The 22,588-nt window shown below is 40.8% G+C and overlaps 1 protein-coding gene across 5 annotated transcripts in view; it reads left to right on the forward strand.

Moving 5' to 3' along the window:
- Positions 1–22,588, forward strand: part of casz1 (castor zinc finger 1) — a 94,005-nt gene that overhangs the window by 42,189 nt on the left and 29,228 nt on the right. For all 5 annotated transcript variants that reach the window (XM_008413416.2, XM_008413417.2, XM_008413414.2 and 2 more), the window contains exons 2-4: positions 9,859–10,419; positions 17,314–18,211; positions 20,699–20,764. In XM_008413416.2, the coding sequence (XP_008411638.1) occupies positions 9,859–10,419; positions 17,314–18,211; positions 20,699–20,764 (1,525 nt within the window). The remainder of the gene's footprint in view (positions 1–9,858; positions 10,420–17,313; positions 18,212–20,698; positions 20,765–22,588) is intronic.

Genomic DNA, 22,588 nt, shown 5'->3' on the forward strand with positions numbered 1-22,588 from the left:
GGCTTAATGTCGCCTTCTTCTCTCTTTTCAAGGAGAAAAAAGGAGGTAAACAGCATGGAGAAGGGGAGGTCAGCAGGCTCTGTGAACGTGACAGACTGGACTGACTTTATCCAAATGAGTTGGAATAAAAACAGAAAAGAAAGGGAAAGTTTAGATTTTTAATAACACAACCATGTATCTTTTTTTCTGAAGTAGATAACTCTCTCTGCGCCATCATTGAGCTACTTCAGGAACCTTAAAACTGCTGTCCACTTCCTCTCTTAGAACAAAGTTTATGAAGTTTCCAAACAAACTGACTGATATCAAATTAAAGTGATTTAAAGTGAAAAAATATAATAGTTGGACTATGCAAATTTCTTATACCTTTTTGCTTTTCTCCCAGAAGCTGAAGCTAATAAGTATACCAAGAGAGAATAGACTTGTAATGTGGTAAAGCAACTCCAATCCCCAAGATTTATTTATAATAATAATAATAATAATAATAATAATAATAATAATAATAATAATAATAATAACTTTTCAGGGGTTTTTTAAAACACCAAGGCTGAAGGTAATGGTTAGTCAGAGAGGGGGGCAAGATTTCTGATCATACTAAATGTCTCGCATAAAATGAATGTTGTGTACAAAGCTACATTGTTATTAAGTTTGAGGTGAATGCTGTTTTATTTACGCTCATCCTGTCTCAGCTGCTCAGTCTAACCAGAGACACTTTCATTCTCAGAGGGTGTTTCATATGGGTTTTTTTGCATGAACTGCTTGGACTGTTGTAGGACAGGAATGGTTTTACCCTGGTAGCAGTTTGCTTGAGTATCAGCCTCTCTCTGACTAGCTAGCTGTTAGCTTCACCTTCCAGGAACGGCTCATTACAGCTGTCTGCTGCAGGTAACCTATTAACTGCTTACAATCTTTTTAACAGAACCTCACTTAAAGAAAAAAACAACAAAAAAAACTATCCCTTCAAGGTGCACTTTCGTTCACATGGCCCTCGTGTCTGAAAAACAAATTTGAAACGTAACCTTGGAAATCAATTAAGAGGTCTCCGGTAGTTTGAGAAAAAAGGAAATATTTTCTCCTCACTCCTTTTTTCCTCGTCTCTACTTCTCTTTTCCTTCACTCCACTCATGAGTGACTCAAATCTGCTCATCACAACACCTCTTGTCGTGAGAAGGCTTTGTCAGCAGTGCTTTTATTTCGTTTTCTTTCTTTCTTCCTTTTTTTTTTTTTTTTTGCCAGCACCGGCCCTTATATGCTGTCAAAATGTCTTAAGAGTCTTATTAAAGAAATGCCACAGCTCATTTCCTTGTAATTCAATTCATATGCTGTTGAAGGAGGGCATGTCTAAAGATCTAAACAGCTTTGCTTTTTAGGCTTCACATTAGGGGTTATCTGTGAGGGCTTGTCATTGATTGACATTATCAGGCCTGACAGGGCCTCATATCAAGGTTAACCTCATGGACAAGAGTGCCACCCGCGCGGACACGCCGAGCGCTCGCCCTCGCCCACACTCCAGCCTGGCCTAACTTCCTGAGGAGGGAGATTGCCACGTGCGTGTGCCGGTTTCGTCTGTGTGTGTAAGCCAGGTGGAGACTTCCAGTCTTAATTGATAACTAATGGAGCAGCGTGTGCTGAGTTTACCCTGGAGGATTGACGCGCCGAGTGTGCGCGCGCGCGCGAGGCGGCGAAGGTGGCTCGCTCGGCTGCGGAAGTTCTGGAATCTGATTAATTAAACACGGCCCGCAAAGAGGGAAAAAATATAACAATAATAACACGCAATGACACGCATTGCCCGTCTTCCTGACCTCTTGGGTAAACAGGGCCCGTTTTTTGCACTAGAGGAAGAAAAATAAAAACGCCATCTGACTGACACTGTATGAGCACGCATCTCCCCTCCTCCCTCCCAACAAGCCACTAAGGCAAAGAGATCCCCGTGACCAAAATACAACTGAAGCAGTTAATCTGTACAGATATTAGCTCAAGGGCCCTCGAGAGGTGCACCGTCGAGCCCCCTCTCCACTGTACTATACGCCGCCTCGCTCTCGCGCCAGCCGTGGGGGGAGGGACACAGGGGTCGTCTGCTCATTTACCGTGCCGGTTGGCTTATCAAATTGCACTTCTGGTGTCGTGAAACCGAACGCAATTCTCAAGACAAAGCGGCGAGAATAGATTTCCCCTGTTTCGACCCTGCAGAGGGCACGGGGATTGCGCGCGCCCGAGTGTGTGTGTGTTTTTTTTTTGTTTTTTTTTTTAAAAAGCAAAGTTCTCCCCTCCTGCTGCCACGCTCACAAATTAAGTCATCATCTGGTGCCAGCTGGGAGTCCAGATTTGATGTACAATTTTAACAAGTTCGCGTGGCGTTCAGCAAATTACCCAGAGCAGCAAACTGAATAAAAGTTGGCTGTTTTGGTGCGCCACTGTCAGGATGATTCTTGTCACTCATGTCAGTGTTTTTTAACTCCCCTTTAACCATTTTAGATTGCTTGTCCTCTGCTCTGGAAAAACCATAATTACCCTGTTTGTGATTAAGCCAGAGGGCGGATTTGTCCTCAGATCTTAACTTTCCTGCCTGATTGCCCTCAAGTTCAGTGTCTTTCCTCCTCCATCTGCGCTCGAAATACACATTGTTTTTCCTCAGCCTATTGTCCCACGGAGTCGGCGAGCGCGTCACAGCGGCCCCTTTGTTTTTGCCTTTGTCCTGTGGTGCCGTGTTTGTTGTTTTTGCGCTGGCATGACGGCAGCGCGGCGCATGGCTGAGGGCCTCCTGCGTTTGATAACAGCCCGCAAACTGAGCCGGAGCGAAACAGTCCAAACGGGTCCTTCAAGGTCAGGAAAACCGCAGACACTGTGCAAGGTCACATTCTGATCTAAAAGCAATAAGTGTTTTATTGATGGGAGAGATGGAAGGAAAAAAAACAAGCAGGCAGATGTGCAAGCAACTGATTAATAATAAAATAGATGTGTGGGACATAGAGGGGTTACAGCATGAAGCTTTGTGTGTGTTTGTGCAGAAGTTTTAAAGTCAAAGCATTGATCTTGTGCTAAAACCCAACAGATCCAATAGAAATAAAGCGAGTTAAAAAAGAAAAGAACAAAATGTGCTGGTGGCAGTTTCCTGGGTGCCAGGCCTCTCTCTCTCTCTCTCTCTCCCTCCCTCTCTCTCTTTCTCTTTCTTTCTCTCTCTCTGTCACATGCCTGAATCATTTCCTATCATCGGTGCAATTTGTGTACAGTGTGAAAGTACCGTTTTAACGAATACCATAACCAGCTCACTTCTTCTGTTTTGACAGTAATCCACGTATCATATAATCTCATCAACAGCATGTTTTATGACACAAAACAACAGTCAGCCCAGGTTCCTTTTTCTCCCCCTTTCCGTCTCTTTATGAACAATGTGCCTCTTGTATTTTACCTCCTGTGCCACTATCTTTCCATGAAAATAAGCAGACTGCTGTCACCTTTTATGTTCCTTTATCGGTTTTTCTCTTGTTCTCCTTTTTGTCTCTCGCCTTTGCCCAATCATTTTCACTGTAGCAGTGTGAAAAAAAACATTGCACTCCTACAGATTTTTTTGCTTTTTTTTTTGGTCGTACTTAAATGTTTCAGCAGACAAAAAAAATCTGAATAAATAAAATGGAGTTTTTTTATTTAATTCGTTTAAAAACAAAGTTGAGCTAACCAAAGCAGCCCTGTGTGAAAATATTGAACTCCATATTTATTAAATTGTAGATTTACAAAAGAATAAAGACATTAAAAAGCAATATAGAATAGCTCAGACTGAAGAAATTTCACAATAATAAAGAGACTGTTGGACTTCAGAATGGGAAAATATTCTGTATACTGAAAAAACCCCATCATTTTTGGTGTAAAATTAACACAGAATTATGTGAGGGGGGGGTCATACCTGCAGTCAAACATGGTGGTAGTTGTGTGATGGGACCATGAATTCTGCTGTCTCCCAAAAAATCCTGAATGTGAATGTTGGGCTGTAAGTTAGTTGCCTTAAGGTCAAAAGTGCTCTTCGGTTTTGCAGCAGAGACCTGAAGAAGCAGCAGGTCCATAATTTAGCAGCTATAGAAAGTGGCCTAGTTGAAGTGGGGATGCAAATCACATTGAGATATTTAACATGGCCTCCAATGTGGCTCAATTAGAACAATTCTGTAAAGAAGAGTGGGCTAAAATTTCTCCACATTGACAAGAAAAGACTCATTGCCTCGCATCATAAACAGCAGATGCTGCTGCCAGGGGTGGCATAACCAGTTATTAATTTTAGAGGGCAATTACTTTTCCACCTAGGGCCAGCTTGTTTCAAAAGTTTTATCCTTTAATTGCTCAAATCATCATCTGAAAACCACATTTTGTATTTTCCCAGGTTGTCTTTGGTATTAGGTGTCGTCTTGTGATCTGAAGACGTGACAAAACAGCAAAAAAGAGAAGAAGCCTAAATGGGGAGAATCACTATTTCGCATCACTTTGTACCTGAAAAACCTGCTAAGTGGGTAGAGCTCCAAAGTGGATCAGTCAGGGGCAGATTTAGGTCTGAGGTGGGGACTAGCTGATTCCCAAACCCAGCCAAATCTGTTTGTTCGGGAACACTCTGTGGGACACGAAGGCTTAGAAATTCCCATATGCTCTGCAGTTCACATTCGCGTTCACGTACATTAGTCTTCCCGCAATGGAAAAGCCACCATAAAAGTCCCCTTTTCAATTCCCCTCTCTTCATAAACTTTCTCTCAGACGCACACCTCCTCCCCCCCCGAAAGCCCCCATCTATCAACTAGTTGGCAATGGCATTGTTTTTAATCATCAGAACCTCAAAATTATTATTATCGCTTCTGATGCGGCAATTAAAACTTCAGGTCAGAGGCACAACGAGCGGTGATCAGCAGCCGAGCTGAGAAGTTTTAATTAGACGATCAGAACCATTAATGCACAAAAAAAAGGTGTGCGCTGGGAAATTAACGGGAACGTCTTAATCAGGGTTAGCGACTCCGAAGAGGAGTCAAGTGAACAGAGAGCAAAAAACAAATCATTTCCGCACCACTGGGACAAAACTCAATTAAATATGCATGCAGAAAAATGGAAATTTCTCCGCATCCGCTGCACCGACTGTTAGAGAACTGTGGCAAAATCTCACGGCGGGGTCGGCAACCTGCTTATTGTTATTCTTCTGTAATAAAAAATGAGAGCGGGGCCAGATGCTGGGGTCCGGGTGCAGCCGGGGTGGTTGTCCATCAGTAGCTTTCCGCTCGACTTGCTCGCGGCGGCTGTACGTGGCTTCCCGGAAAGCGAGAGAAGTGTTGGTAGGTGGGAGGTGGGGGGAGGGAGAAACGTTCTCCTCTCGTGAGCCGTGAATTCACAAAAAATAAAAAAAATATAAACATTGTAATTTTGCAAGCGTGTCTGTGTGTGTTAGCCTGTGCTTTTCCTGAAATACGCAGAGGCGAGCGCACACACCGTCACACACGCATCTCCCTTGAGAGGCAGGGACATGAAAGGTTCACTGAGCTACACACTGGGAGCCTTGTTGATTAATCTGCCGAAGGTTCATAAAGTTATAACTAGACTTTTTTTTCTTTCTTTCTTTCTTTTTTTTTTTTTTTAAGCTACTTCAACTCTTGGTTGCATATTGTAAAATAATCCCGAGCTAAACAGACATCTCCCAGACCTTGTTTGTATTAATTAACTTAAGATATTGCAGAGGGGGGTGGTTGGGTTGTCCCCGTGTCAGTCATGTTGGAACCCAGCAGGAATCTACAACGGGGCCTGTATCTGTGTTTGATTAGTGGAAGAGATAAGCTTCGGTTTAAACAGGCAATATCTACCTCTCATATATACAGACCCCCCCTGTGTGCTCGCTTCGTACCAACAGAAACTCTGCAGGGAGCTGGTCTGTTTGTGGGGCAGCCTCGTTCCCTGAATGAACAACAAAATCAGGTTATTCCATTTTTCATGTGACGTTCCACAAGTTGATTGCATCCCAGACTGCTTTGGATGTAAGGTGCTGCTTGGTAGAGCTGCAACAACCACAGCGACATGAAAAAAAAAGTCTTCACATTGCAGCCCTAAAATCCTGTGGGTTTTGTTGAGATGTTTTGTGATGGACCAAAGGTGCAACTTCCTGAGTTAATGGTAGAGCCACTGTTTGCTGGAAGCACAGGAATCGGTTTCAAAGAGCTTCCTACTCCTTAATAATGATTTGATTTTCTCCTATCCTTCTTGGCAAAGTAGTTCAAGTTCACTCAGATTGGATGGCGAGCATCTCTGAACCTATCTTCACTTGTAACAGGTTTCCTTCAAATATTCCTCCGTATTTAACTCCATTCATCTTTAATTCATCTCTGACCAGCTTCCCAGCATCTCCAGACATGATGCTGCCACTGCCATGTTTCACAAGGGGGAAGGACTCTATGTACTAATTTAGTGATTTCTGAATTGACTTTGCTGCCAGGGATTTTTTTTATCAGGAAAAGAGAGCCAGTATTGATCCAAGTCCTAAAATCATATACATGTATTAAAGATTTGGTTGTAACTTGTCAAAATGTGGAAAAAATTGAAGGGTTGTGAATACTTTCTGACAGTTTACCTTCTGCACATTTATCTATATTCGACGTGACTAAAGTGCACGCTCACACAAATTTTGCCCTCCCTATAGCGCTACTAGGATTTCGACTATTCTGGCACGCGAACAGACATTCTGCCTCAGAACCCAAACATACCCATGGGGATTGGAGAGCTTAGCAAGAGGTAGTTTGTCAGTGCAGACTGAGAAGAAGCAGCTCTAATGATCCCATTTTTGACCAAATATATATTAAAAAAAAGGACCCTGACGTCAAGCGAAAGGATTCAAAAATACCTAAGTTGACTTTTTCTTCGTGTTTTGGCCTTTTACAGACATTACGCGGCAGCTCGTCTTTGTGGTCCTGCTCTGTTTCCAGTAAAAATAATGTCACCGTTAACATAAGCAGCTGGAAAAATTAGTTTCAGCTGTTGTGTTCTAACCTGCCTGTGCTTTTTTTTTTTTTTTTTTCCAACTCCCAGTGCTTACTGAGGTGTCTCCTCCTTGACAATTAGTACACGGGGCTAAAACAGAGTGTAAATAATGTCCGAGGTGTGTGACAGTGTTGTTTTTCTTTCTGATATTCATTAATAAGGCAGAATGCTTACTGGACTCTCAGAGAGGTGGGAGGATCTGGTCCCAGGGGGAGAAGTTGTTCTTTCATGTAGGTCCCTGCAGGTTTTATCTCATTGTACGCTATCATGCACACAAACGACTTGAGGTAAACAGCTTAGAGTTTCCATAGCAATCCTTACTGTAAGCAATGGGGGGGAAAAAGCTGCCGTGGACAAGAACCAAAAGCATAAATAACAGTTCGACCTGCTTTTATACAGCAGAGAACAGAGTATTTTATTTTGTGCCGCAGGTTTAAACAGACAAATAATCTGTGGTATTCACTTTATACGCCAGTTCCATGCTCAGCATGTACTTGTAATCCACTCATGCTTCGTTTTGTAAACAAAAATCTTTACAGAAATAGGTACGAATGGAAAGAAGCCCCTGTTGAGGGGTCACTTCCTACAAGGAGCCTGAGATCGCCGAACAAAGGAAGTCAGTAGTTAAGGCACAATATAAAGAATAAATTACATCCAAAGCAACACCCAAATGACCTCAACCTTCCTGTGGAGTGTATTTCTGGAAAAAAAAATACCTTTTTTTTTTTTTAATTTATGTCTTCCACTTCCTAATAGTTTTTGCAGCTGATGCTTTTTCGGATTTCTCGTCCTTTAAAAAGCTGACCCCTTCCAGCCCCCGCTCCCCGCCCTCCACCTGCAATTGTCTTAACACCAAACTGCTCGGTAATGTGTCTCCGATATACGGGGCACAGAAAACTGTGTAACTCCTGAGAGTCATTGTTTCAGAGAGGAAGCCCGCAGTGTAAATACAGTAACTGAGAAAGCATGTGTGGGTAGCGCGGGGTTCATTGTCTGGCGACAGGGGTGATCAGTAAACTGCTTCAAATTGCATATCCTCTAATGATTCCACAGCTTTGCAAAAAGAAAATGAAAACAGGATTTTATGTTGCTCCAATGTGATTTACATAATGCCGACGGGGGGCTCACACATGATTATGGTTGGCTTTATGGCTGAGGGGGAAATGAAGAGGCTCGTACTCATTGATAGAGAAAGTGGATTGAGTCCTTAAGGTGGAACTTTGTTACCTCAGATATTGCACATTTTTCTATCCCAAAATGACATGTGCTTAAATCAGCACCAAGGACAATGTCTGCTGCCAGTGTCTCCCGACGGCCTCGCAGAACTCTTAGTGGCCCTTAAACTTTTTTATGATTTTTGCAATCAAAGACTTTAATGTATTTGTTAGGATTGTATGTGATAGAGCAACTCAAAACAGCGCATAATTCAGTGGACTTTTTTTTTTCTTTCATATCAAACATCCAAAAAGTGTGGTACGTGTTACGCCCCTTTTAATCTGCTACCTTAAATATTTGCAGCCTTTGCCTTAGTAAATGTCATCTCATTATAAATCTCATAAATCCGACTGTTCTGTATAGGCCTCGGAGGTTTTCTAGAGAACAAAAATATCATCAGGCATAAGAATATCTGTTTAACTTTTTTCAACAAACCATGTGATGGACACACAACTAATAACACAGCTGTTGTCAGATCAGACTAAAACTTTTCCCCTACGTCTAAAAGACTTGTGTTTGTGGGTGGAAGCATCATGATGTGGGAATGCTTTTCGTAGGATGTCGCTTAGAGTTGATAGAAAATGGACAGAGATAAATTTAGGACAAATCGTGAAAGACTGTCTGGTTCAGTAGAAGAATGATCCTTTTGGCTAAAATGTGACAAAGTGTGGAAAAAGTGAAAAGGGCACTCAAGTGAAAAACAGAGCACAGCTTCTACTCTTAGGTCCATGTATCATAGCTACAATCGTTTTGCTTTCTGAAAGAAAAAAAATTCAACAAGGTTGTTCTGAAAATGCCTTTACAAGGTGAACTTTGGTGGTCCCGTGAATGAAGTGAAAGGTAACAGAGTGCAGTTTCTGCCCTAAAAAGGCAGCTCTGGATATGGAATGTCACAGGCAGCTGTTCCTCCCTCATCAGAGGACATGTTATAAAGATAGCCCCACTTGGATTGAAATAATGCCACCCATTCCTGCCCCAAAGCACACTGTCATGTGCTATTGTTCAGAGAGGCTCCCCCGGGAAAATAGATGCTGGGACTTGTTAGTGTACATGGCCGTATGGTTAAGTAAAATTACACAAAATTCAAAACTATATGCTTTTTTGGGGTTTTTTGTATCTATTTGACAAGTTATCCCCTTCCCAGGAGACTCTCAGGATGCAGTCTAGATTTCACCAAAAGCCCAAAAGAGCTAAGCGTTTTCACTCTTCGATCTTGACAGCTTAAACGCTGTGCAGCCCCCCCACTCGGTGTCAGGTCCACAGCCTCTCGAGGTGAGAGTGAAGATAACATTTCACAGTGTCTATATAGCACTGTCATGTGAAGGATTATGTAGCCGTGTACAAGCCGCTTGTAGTACTGTAGGGGGTCTGATACCCATCTCCCTGTGGTTTAGATGCTGGTGCCGTTGTTCTATTTTTCCGCTGTGCTAAAACCTGACCAAAAGTGTGTTTGAGTCTTTCCAGTCTTTTGCTGTTGCTGTCAGTTAATACTGGGAGGATTTAGCATCAGAAACTTCTGTTTTCTATTCCCCGTCTTTTTCCCATTGGTTTGAACAACTTCTGCCCTGGTAATCCCTAAAGAAGACTCGCCTCTTGTGTCGATGACTGTGTTTTACTCATGTTGCATTTCCATCTTTCTCTCTGTTTTTCCGCCAGCTGAGAGGAGTTTATGCACTGACACGACCTCAGGAAAACCCAAGATGGCCGCCAAAAGGAAAGGTGGCCTAAAACTCAACGCTATCTGTGCCAAGCTCAGCCGCCAAGTGGTGTACGACAGCAGCTCCCAAAACGCAGAGGGAGATCAGAGCGTAGCAGAGAACAGCGAGCGCGGCAGTTCCTACTACGACGACAACGAGACCAACTTCCCAGAAAGCCTGAGCCTCAGCCAGAGCCTCGAAGAGGACCAGAAGAGACGCGAGGCCATCGAGAAATGGGTCAACGGCGAGTACGGCGACGAGCCGCCTGCTCCCGACGAGGAGCAGGAACATGAACTCAGAGTCAGCAATGACGAAGACGGTCCTCCCGAGGGCGTCTACATGGTCCAGCCCAAGGGCTGCAGTGATGAAGAGGACAATGGCGAGGAGGCCGAGGCCACGGCGGGCTCTCAGGATGGTAGTTACCATGACGACAAAGAAACTGAAGAGAGACCTCCAAAGGACAACAGCTACATGCCCCGGAGCGAGGGCCAGAGTCGCCAAGCAAGTTTCTCCTCTCCAGGTATGTTTAACCTGACATCCAGATCATGAGATGTTTTTGAGAACAAACAATGTCTTTGGGACATGATCAAAATTTTACTGTAATCTGTAATCCGTGCAGATAAATTTTGTCCAGTTCCTCAATACTGTTGATGTACTTTTTATTTATCTATTTACAAGGTGATTCTAATGCTGGAAAAGCATTAGGAAGGATCAAAGCAGATGCCAGTTTTATTGTTGTTAGCAACTAATGATTGGTACTTCATATTATTCCTACGATTTTTGCAAATCATCGGCATCCTGTCATTGTTACGTTTGTTTCTTCAGTGCTTGTTAAACCATATGTTATCAACCAGCCCAACCTTGTCAACGAAACGAGATGCAACAATCCAAGTAGCACTTTTTGTCTTCAAATCCAGGAGTCATATTTAAAAGTTTTGAATGAAACAGCAGTCAGACAACACTTTTGGAAAACAGATTTCCTTCTAGCGCAAAATCTTGCGAGATCTTGTGCCATGAGCTCTTGTTACACCCCTGGCCAGTATTTTTTATAGATCTGCAACTAACTCTGTCTCAGCTCCACAGTGGTTAGCACTCAATAGTATTAAGGGACAAAAGCTTGGATAGACGAAAGGAAAGGTGACATTGCCACACATCCACATAAGCTTAAGTGTACCCATTATTGGAAAGACAGGCTCTAGAGTTACAGTATGAATAGCCAGTGACATTATTACTCTAAAGGCAGCTTCAGCTGGCAGGTCAAGGGGGGGAAAGGAACTTGTATGAGGTTTACAACTATGAAAAAAACCAAAACAAAACATAATTCAGAAAATGGGGAAGGCTGATAAGGCTGGGCCTTTAAACATTCTCCCAGCAGCAGAGGGCCAAGAGCACATGGCAGGGCCAGACTAAGCTTCATATTACACCCAGGATTACATACTGAGTCTTTGATTTTTTTTCCCTAAGCTCACTAAACTTAGCCACTGCCTCAAGCTCCTCTCTTACACGGAGGTACATACGTTTTTTGGGGGTTTTTTTTGCAGCTGTTAAATCCAAGCGATCAGTTGTCAAATAAAGTCAGCAATGCTGAAGTTATCCTGCAGTGGCCTAGTTAGTTTTTTCCGAACAAATTTTTATTTTTTTTATTTTTAGATTCCTTAATACAACAAGCACTCATTATAAAATGACTCATAATGGCCCTTGTTTAATTGTGGCACTATGTTCCCTTCGTATTACTCACTGATCATCAGACAGATAAAGTCCGCAGCAGGGAAGAATTAACGGCACCCAGCAGTCTTTTGGGAAAGTGTTGTTGCACACTTTGTGACCCTTGAAACTAGACACTTTAAGAGAGAGTGGCCTTATATCGCAGAAGTTAAAACACAGAGCTGTAAAACGTGGAAAAAACAAACACACAGCACACACACTCAGCTCGGTTATAAGAATAGATAAAGTCAGTTTCACACAGAGAGAGGAGAGAGAAAAAAAACAGCAATTTGCAGTTGAAACCGGTTGTTGTGGTGCAAAAACAAGTTTTGTTTCGCGTTCGCTCGCCTCGGTCGAGCAGTTTTTCGGGCTTCTATCTAGGTTTAAGTGTGCGCCTCAGAGTCGCGTACTCCCTTTTTTTGTCATCGTCTCTATTTTCTTCTTTTTCTTTTGTGCGTTTTTTCTTTCTCTTTTTTTTTCACTGAAAGTTCAGCAGCCGCTCTGGCCACAGTTAGAATCGGGGGCAGGGTCTTCTGAGAAAAGAGCGCAGACTTCATTTCAGAGGCAAAAAAAAAAAAAAGGGCTTTGTGGTTTTAATTAGTCATTTTGTTTATTTCGTGGCCTTAAAACGGCCTTGTCTGTAAATATGTTGAACTATTGTGAGTCAGGCTTACACCTTTCTCCCTCCGCCGGCTCCCTTCTTTTAAGCTCACAAGAAAGCCGGGTGTTTGAAGACGGCATGGAGAGAGCACCCCGCATCAGTCGCAAATCTCGTCTTTAGAGCGTTGTTGTTGTTTTTTTTTTCTTCTCTCTTTTCTTTCCCCGAGTTCCTCTTTGTTGATTGTAACTAGGGCATCTATATTGCCGTGTTTCTGCTCAGCTCACAATTAAAACATTTTTCCTCCCCTCTCCCCCTCTCCCTCTCCCTCTCTCTCTCCGGCTCCCTCTTTCTCTTTCTCACTGCTGTCTTTCAAAGGCTGATGTGGAGTGCACATAATTATGCATATAAACATAGTGGCTTAATTATCTCTCACAACATCAGTGACAATGTAATTAACAAACATTGCAAGATCAATGAGAGAAACTGCGACCTTCAAAACATTTAACTCCTCACATCGAGGCATTGCGCAGATTTCCTATCAGTGCAAAACCCCAGAATACTTTTCCTAGATAATTTAGATGTCGCATTAGAGCCCTCTTAAGCCAGTCAATGGGAAAAAAAAAACACCAACAATGAATTAAAAAGTATGAAACAAATGATAGAGATGCTCAGAGCAATGGATCAAACAGGCTTGACCATGACTTCCATTTGCAATTCTGGGTTCACCCTAAAAGGTTATTATTCATTTCAAGCTATTTCAAAGCCGCCTCCCTCTATTTACCGCCTGTTAATTAACTGAGCAAACAGTGTGGAAGTTTTAAGCCCGGCACTTTTCTTTTTTCGAGTGACAAATTACATCAAACAAATGTACATAACGTCATTTATTCATTGCAACTCTTTATTAGCTCAGCCACTGTCTGTTTAAAAAGTGCACCCTCAAACTAATTCACTGATACGAGCATAAATAGTTTTTTTAAAACTATATTAAAATTACCGTAGGATTAAAAAAATATATAATAATAATAATAATAACGCAGCTGATTGAGACCAGTATGGCTTTTTGAGGCCAAACATTTTAACCAAATGTCTGCTTGCAAGCTCTTCAGATTAGTCCATTTATAGCTGCCGGCTTCCATCTTTATCATCGCCGACACCTTCTGCCTCTTGGTGCCATGGACGCTGAGGCCGTGCCACACACTGATGACCATTTTTGGGCAGCAAATGGAGATATAATGCCCATCTGTTATCATATCGGTAAGGGGAAAATGCGGCCTAATTGCCTCAAATATAGACAAGGCAGGCCTGTGTCACGTTTTGGATCCTGAAGTGTCGAGATTAGGAGCCGCTTGCCTGCAGCTCTCCGCCAGAGAGAATGCAGATGGAAATGTCAGATGGGGTTAAAGCAGAAGAAGAAAAGAAAATTATTTAGTTATTTATTCATTAATTTGTCCTAAGCTGAAGGGGGCCACGTTGGGCCCTGATCCCCCACACACAACATTGAGTTTCCCCACCTGGTGTCACATGGCGTTATTAAGAGGTGCTCAGATAGCAGTTGAGTAGCGGCCTCATTTACATGCCGTTTTAGAAAGGTTATCTCCTGTCAGTCCTAGTAATAATCCCTTCAAGTCCAGTCATTTGCCTTTCAGTGATAGCACGTCACGCGATCTGGCTGATTTCTCAGCAAAAAGGGAAGAGAACCAAACAGAAACAAAACAACAGACATCTGTTAAAAATTTAAAAAATGAAGCATTGCATTGCTACAGGAAGAAGTTAAGTCTTTGATACAGCTTTTAAACTGTTTTTTTTATTTTTGTGAAGTAAACACGAACAAATCTCCAGTTCTCTAAACTGATATGTTGTAATTCTGTGTAAAAAAATAAATAAATAAGTGCATGCCATTTGTAACTTTTGCCACATTTTATCATGTAAAGACCAAAAAACTAATATATTTGTGAAATACTTTATGTGGTCGACCAACACTAAGTAGTGAATAATTGTGAGGCACAGGAAAAATAATGTACAAGAATATAAGAATAATAAGAAAGTTATGACGTGATCCCCTTTACTCTGATATCCCCAAATAAAGTTTCTGAGAGTTCTTGAAACCTTGAGATGTCATTCTATGACCTAATCCAGCTTTAATTTCTCCATCACTGTATCAATAATCTGGTGGCATTGGAATTTATTTAAGGGTACCAGAATAACCTCTGGGCCAGTTTTTAGTCTCCAGCCTCCTTACATGGTTTCTTCCATGATTGTTCTGTATTTATCTCTATCCACCTTCCAATCACCTCTGAACAGCTTCACTGTTCCCAATAAAGAGAACCATTCCCGCAGCATGATGCACCCGCCTCTGTGTAGATGGTGTGTTCAAACCTTGTTCATGAAACAGCTGCATTAATGGTGAGATTAAATTAGTCAAAAGTGGATTCTCTTTAATAATTCTCTGACTTTTAAAGGGAATTACATGTGATAAATTTTATGAAATAATTTTATTTAGGTGTATTGGACCAGTTTTTACTTTTCAAGTAAAAATTAGTTGAAAACTACATATTTGTTTCTTTCCACTTAATAATTGTGCACCACTTTGTGAAGGGTTGTTGTGTAGAGAATACATTAAAGTTGGTGGGGGGTTTTTTGTAGTTTTTTTTTTTTTTTGATAAAATGTGGGAATTACATTGATATAAAAGTATGAATACTTCACAAGGCACTCTCTTTTTCAAGTTTTAGTAAAGTAATTTTATTCTTTCACTCTATAATCTGTGGGTGGGACTGCCCTAACTTTGGAGCAATATGATACACTGTATGGATAGATAGATGCATATCACATGGTGCGACTTGAGATGGCCTTATAAATACAAACCAATAATATCCATCCAAGAGAACTCGAATCGTTGTCCTTTCTAAATGGACTTCTTCAAAAACATTCCCAGTTATGTTTAATGCCATCAATTCATTTTTCGGCTAAAGAAACAAAATTTAAACGTGAGATCTGGTATTAAACAGCACAGTAGGCAATTGTATTTACATAGTGTCACTGTGGTTTTAGTACATGTGAAAACACGATAGATTTGACAAACCGATCTGTGGCAAACATGTAGGTATTTCCTCTCAAATATCTGATCTATTTCTCCTAAAAATTTCATGGCACTTCGATCCACTAGATCCTGTTTCATACCGACCCACAGAGTGGAGAAACAACCCCAGCCGTGGCGAGTGGAAATTTGGGGATTATTTTACATGCTGCGCAGGGGATGTGAAGAGCAGGGCCCAGGGACTGATTTAGCAATAACTGAGAAATATGAGACAAGAACAGAAATATTTGCGTATTAATTACCTCGGATGGTGGGCGGCACCTCCTCCTGCCAGCTCATGTGTTCTCTGGTGATGAAAACAGCAGTAAAACAAATTTTTAAAAAAGGACTTTGGATTTCGTCCCTGTGACCGTGCCAAGTCAGTGAGTGAGTAAAGGAGGTCGAACATAGCGCTGTTGAAATGATCATCTGTTCTCAGATCCTGCCTAATGTGCAGAGTTACTCAAGAGGAGACTTTTGGAAATGAGTCAGATCTGCAAACACAACAAGGCTGCTCCGCCGCTCCTGATTATTTCTTTCTTTCTTTTTTTTTCTTTCCGCTTCTCTCTTACTCCCTTTTTCTCTGCACCATTTCCTCTTCACGCAAGCTCCTCTTCTTCATGCATAGCGTGATCCTTTCACTGCTTTCAGGGCCAAATCATCCTTTCCTTTCCGCCACTTTCTGACCACTTACTCTAACCTGGATCGCACTTAATGAGGCAGAATTAATCTCCACATAATGCAATTAAACTATACATTGACTGTATTCTGCCTGTGTCCTTGGGGAAGTTGTCCAATTTAATGGAGTCCTTAAGTAAAATTATGTTTTAGTTAATAAATGAACAAAAAGTTTGTTCTTTGCACTTTTGAAGGTGACACAATAATCAACTTTGAAGGTTTATTGGTTTATAAAACATTATTTAATACGTTTTCTTAATTCCTGTAGTGTTGTTGGATTTTTTTTTTTACATTAAGCACTAAAAATCTTTTAATTCTATAATTTATTTTTTAAATAAATTAATATTTTCTTGCAGCAGCACAAGTTCCCAGCTTTAATCTGAACATGTTTATTCGGTTAGGGTAAAAATCCAATTACAGATGGCACAGCTACTGAGAATTCCTATGAAATAAATATAACCCAAGCATTTTCAAATATACTCCATCTTTTGTAAGTTGATCAAAATCTTTATGCTTGTTTCCTTGGAGTATACATTTGATCTTGCACAGAAGCCCATTTGTCCTAGCCTCTTATAATTCAATAAGGCATGTGTGTGTGTTGATATTCATAGGTCTAGAAATTTGCTTCAAGAAAAACTACTCTGCGAAATGTGCCTATGAATAGAGATTGATTGAAAAGTTTAAAACAAATTGTAAAAAAAGGCATAAAAATATAATTTAAACCTCATTGTTGGAGAACTATGTAAGGCTGTGTTACTGTTATTAAAAGGTATTCGTTTTAAGATTTTTTTCAAAAGTGGAAGATTCTGCTTTAGAGAAAAAAAAATTATAAAAAAAAAAATTGACAACCAGTTTATCGTTATTGTCAAAACAACATGTGTACATGGCACACACTCTTTGCTATGTTAACCTGCAGATTTTGCAGGACTGACACAGCAAGCAAAACAGGAAGAGCCTGAGGCTGTTTGATTGTAGACACATATATTCGCAGACATTTACAGATGTTGCACGCACTGCAGACAAACTTTTCCTGTTGTTAGATTTGCTTGAGGTCCTTAAATGCAAGAGTGCTGCCATTTGTTTCTAGACATGTTCATTACCCAAGTGAGCATTTTGGCAAATTTGGTCATAGTTAATCTAATTGGTTAGAAAAATATTCATTATTGCAACAGAGTAACTTATTTATAGCGAACCATATAGGGACAACTATCTGAAGTAAAGGTATTGTCATTGCATCTATGCTGTTTATGGTACTATGTAATTACAATGATTCTTTCCTTTTTATACACACCAGTTTTCAAATGAACAATCTTAACTAATTGAACCTTATATGTAACTTTTTATTTTCTTTGTGCAGGAGAAGCTTCAGCCCTACGGGACTATGCTGTCAACACCATGAATAAGTTTCTTGGGATGTTTGGTTATGATGACCATCAGGTAAGGGACGAGGTGACCAAGAAGATCAGCTTTGATGCTGTCAAAGCTACCTCAGACCCCTCGTCCCTCAGCAATGCGGAGGACTCGCGCAGCCCTCGCTTCTCCAAGTACGAAGAGTACATCCGCAAGCTAAAAGCTGGTGAAACCCTCCCTTGGCCCGTGCACGCTTCCCCACCCAAACCGGATGACCTCAACTCCAAACTGACCCAAGAAAAGAGCGCTTCGATGCTCCAGAGCTCCAGCGGCCTGCCGGGGGCGGAGGTTCAGATCTACCACTCCAGCCTAGACCACAAGCAGTCTGGAGCAACTCAGTTGGGCAACTCTCAGCCACCCAATTCTTCCCACGTACAGAACATGGCCTCCCGAGCCTCAAAATACGACTTCTTCATTCAGAAGCTGAAGATGGGCGAGAGCTTGCAGCAGCAGAACGGCAATGCTTACAAGCGACCGTCTAAGTACGACCTGGAGAATGTCAAGTTTCTGCACTTGTTCAAACCTGGCGAGGGCAACCCAGACATGGGTGGCGCTATAGCCTTTAAGACTGGTAAAGTTGGTCGTCCTTCCAAATATGACATCCGAACAATCCAGAAGCTAATACCAGGAAATCCAGAAACTTCTTTGATCCCTAATGTTCTGGCTACGGCACCAGGAAACCCTGGAACTCCTGGGGTCCCCGCTGTTGGCACAACTGGAGCCAACATTGCTCCGGGGCTGACGATGGACCAGGCAGGACACATAAGCTTCAACGCAGCTGATTATATGAAGTCCAGCTTTTCCAAGACTGACTCTATAACCACAGGCACTGTGTCGTCAGTGAAGTAAGTTTTTTTTTTTGCCATTTTTATGTGATACAATAAATATCTCCTCTTTAACTTTTATTGAAAATAAAAAATTTCTAATTTTCATACAGATAATGAACTTTCTAATCATTCTAAGTTCCCAGATCTTGGATATTTTTCTTAAGATTTTTTTTTCATAATTAAAAAAAAGAAAATACTGCGTTCACTCGGTCTGGGAATCCATTTAATTTTGTTATAATAAGAGTTGTTGGACTACAAGGTGGCAATAGGCTCAATAATAATAAAAATGTTAAGGTACATTAAGTAGTGATAAAGTTTAAATTATTGCTAGACAGTATACCAATGAAGTCGCCAAAATTAGCTTAGCATCGCTAAAGTAGTGCTAAACTTAGAATGCAGGCTATAGTAAACAGTTCTAGCATTACTATAGCTTGGCACCAGCAAATTTGTATTTGTGCTAATCTGAATTTTTTAAATGTGGAACTTAACTAACTCACATAGTCTAAGCTAGCTTAAACTAGCGTAGCACTGTTTTAGATGAACACTACTATATTATGGTCAAGCCTAAGCAGTGCTAATCTGAGTCAATTGTCCTAAAATATTTGTAGCACTCTTGAATTTCTTCATTTCACATCTTAAGTTTCATGAAAGCAGTCAGAACAATACAAGAGTAGCATGGGAAACCCCTTTTTTTTTCTAGTTTAGAAAATTATACCAAAAGTAGTCTTTTGTGCTTTCGTGTTCTCATCCTAGATGTGTGTCACATTTATATTGCAGACACAGTCAATACAAATAATAATTTAAAACAGCTGAGATTCTGTGTAGATCAAGTTTGGGTGTGGCTTGTCAAAATAGACGTGTGGTTTATCAAGAAATTGAGGAACAAGAAAAGCAAAACAAAACAAAAAAAAGTTGAAGCAATACTGACTGAAATACAGTGACACTATTTGCTGCACCCGAAAACCAACCTGTTATGTGTCTGTCACTAAATGTAGAATCCTGTGAACTTATTTTGAGGGTATTTGAATTAAATACACCAACATAAAGATAATTTAGGCCTTTTTCTTTTACAAAGTAGATAACATCCTCTATTACCTGCTGCATTTAAAATAATATACTAATTACACAACAAATCCCTCATTTAAAGTTGACTAACAGAATCGAACAATTCCAAACATAAATTTCTCTTTTCCTTGCACCAATGGTCTCTGAGTGCAGCCCCCTCAGAGCTAATGTGATGCTCACATACAATTTAACTGCTTCTGTGAGTCAGTTAGCCAAACGCAAAGGTAATTGCTACCTCCGTAGTGTGAAACAGCGCATAACGCCCAATATATCCACGACATTATGAGCTGCGAAGGCGCATGAAGTGTTTACTCGCCGTAGCACTCCATGGAGACTGATTTAGCACAGTCATCGCAAAGTGACTGACTTCTTTCGTTTGGCTGGGGTGTAACAACTCTCCCTTTAATTACTTCAGAGCCACGGCTAACCTCCCGGTGAGTCGCAGGGGCCGGCTCGACGCTGCCTGATGAGGGCACTTTAAAGGAAGCAAACGAGGGGTTTGGGGAGCTCACCTACAGCTGTGTGCATTAGCAGTAGGAAGGAGCTTCCAGAGTCTGTTTGATTGGTTGTGACCTCGTCTCTACTCAGCCAGGACCTATCAAAGACACTGTTTAAGAGCCCTCAGGCACCTCTCCCTCAAGCTTTGGCCTTTGCCAGGTTGGGGGCTCTGCGAAGCGGCAGTGTTGGCTAACTGACCCAGTCTGCTGCTTGTAGTACACGGGGAGGAGGAAGGAGCGCTGGGTAAAATGCCTGGCAATGTATCCTCCCCTCTGGGCCAGATTAACCTCAGGTCATCCCCTGTGTGGAGCCGCTCACATGGAGCTAAATGCCACTTGCTGAGCAGGAGCAAACACGACCAAATCTCTATTAGGGGTTTTTATTCTGCTGCCAGCTTTATGAAAGGAATCACAACACAGGTGACAAAAGGAAAACACTATTCCCCCGCGCGCCTCTGTAATGTGATGAATTCCTCTTTATTTCCTGCCCTGAAATGAATTTATTTGAGCCGAAGCTAATGTTCTATATATCAGCTTCTAGAGGTGTCTTGCATCTTTGTTTACGCTGATTCCAGACAGATTGCAGTAGATTTGACATCCACATTAGAGCCTAGGCCTCTGGAGATTATCAGAAAATGCTGATTTTTAGATCTTTTATTTTTTGTTTGCATACTCTCCGCACAAAAAAAGATTAATGTCCTTTTGCTTCCGTATTTTGGACTTTGATTGGTTGGGAGCCAGTGCATTGCATCAAAGTACGCACCTTCTATCTTTGATTCATGGCGTGGCTGAAAACGCTGTTATGCCACTGGAAAATACATATTGATAGAGCACAGTTTGGGAGTGGCTTTTAAGAAAATATTGTGTCAGTTTCTTCTTATTAACAACCGACATGCCTGCCTCACTATTAATCCTGTCTGTTTGGTGTTTGCTCTTGCATTAGGAATGGTCTGCCGCCTGATAAACCCGCCAGTGATGACGTAAACCTCTACCAGAAATATATCGCCAGGTATGCAAATCCCCCTTGGTGCAAAAATCAATAGAAATTTGCTCAAAACATAAAGAGATCTTTTTTAAATCAACTGATGCAGCAGTTCGGTCTTCCAAGTAATTACACTGGTAGGGAAATGATCCATAGGGAGCCTTATGTATGAGAAGAGTAGTTAAATGTTGATGAAATGGAAATAAAAAAAACATGCTGTCATGTGCAATTACATCCAAAACATAAATGTTATTTACAGTTTCCTATTTGTACTGTTAAGGATAAAAATGATAAAAACCTCTATTGAGGTCTAAACTTTATTTTTTTTGTAACTCAACATGTTTGTCATCAATAAGCCATTTTTGATTTTGGCTCTTCAACCAGGGCATCGTGAAATCAGAGGCAGCTTGATCTTTGTCAGGATTAGGACCACCTTAGATTGAAGTGTAAAAAAGTTAACATATACATAAATATCTAAATATATATAAATTGTTTTATTGGATTTCAGCGGCAGGTTTGGTCATGCTTTGAGCTGATCGTTACACACTAAATAATAGACAGAAAAAATGGGTGGCTTTGTCTTGCTAAACTGTTTCAATTTGATTTGCAGATCAAGATGATTTTGTATAAATTCGGAATTATTAATGTGAATGAATGAAGATCAGATGCGGGGTTCCTCAGGGTTCCATTCTTGAGCCACTTTTATTCCGTTTCTAATTGCTCCTCCTACTTTAGATTATGAATTACTAATCTTTTTCCATACTTGAACAGAAGATCAAATATTATCTGTTCAGTTCATGTTTATAATGTGCAGCCTATTTATTGATTTTTGGTTTGCAGCATTCCTTTTTTTATGCAATGTTTTGATATTATTATTAGTCTTTTTTATTTCAAATGGGTTTTCTACCTCTGTTCCTTTATTTTCTAATGAAAAGCTTTGCGAGTGAAACATGCTTTGAGATTTTAGATAAGTGGACATCAAATGTTCAGATTTCAATTTATTTATTTATTTTTTATTTTATTTTATTTTTTTACTGAAAACTTTTTCTCACTCTTTAGTCCTGAATTTGGGCTCATTTACCTTTATTCAATATCACATATTATGATTCCGGATGAGACCAAAAATAAATGTAATTAACCTGCTGCTGTTAAATTATTAATTAAAGTAAGGGAGCTCTATTTTCTTATGGTACACTATGCGTAGATTATAGAAAATAATTAAAAAACATAAATGGTAAATGCAGGTATGAAAGATCCAGCTGTCTGGTATAAATTAAAGGACTGTCAGTAGGGTACACCCCAAAAAAAGTAAAGTGTGAAACAAGCAAAACTGCCTAAGTACAAAATGCCAAAGGCAAGAAATGACCAACACTACAGTCATTTACAACAAAATACAGTAAACATCCAAGAAGGGAATGTATCTTACATTTCAGTGGACATAACATCCAGTTGAATTCATCATTACTAAAAAGGTGATCATCATTGTCTGTTTAGTCTATATAAAAAGGGGAAAAAGGCATTTGAAAAGCCAAAGTGGCTTTGGCATTAATGATTACTTCTCCAAGCCATAACATGAAGGGCACAAATCAAAGCCTTGGCACTGACAGAAACACACATGTGCACGTCCTCTTCTGCACACTCGCTCGCTCGTACGCGCACACATGAAACCCCTTCCTTGGACTGATTACATTTTGCAAGAAGATTTAATTAAGGAATTTTTAATGAGGCTTCTGCTGGCACTGCCAAGAACTGTTTTGATATTTGCGCTGCATAATGCATAAAATTTGTCTAAACATCTCGGCAGTTGATGCACGGGGAGGTTGCAGATAAGCCCAGATACAGTTTCAATTT

This window comes from Poecilia reticulata, linkage group LG7 (assembly GCF_000633615.1).
Source record: "Poecilia reticulata strain Guanapo linkage group LG7, Guppy_female_1.0+MT, whole genome shotgun sequence".
Lineage (NCBI taxonomy): Eukaryota > Metazoa > Chordata > Actinopteri > Cyprinodontiformes > Poeciliidae > Poecilia > Poecilia reticulata.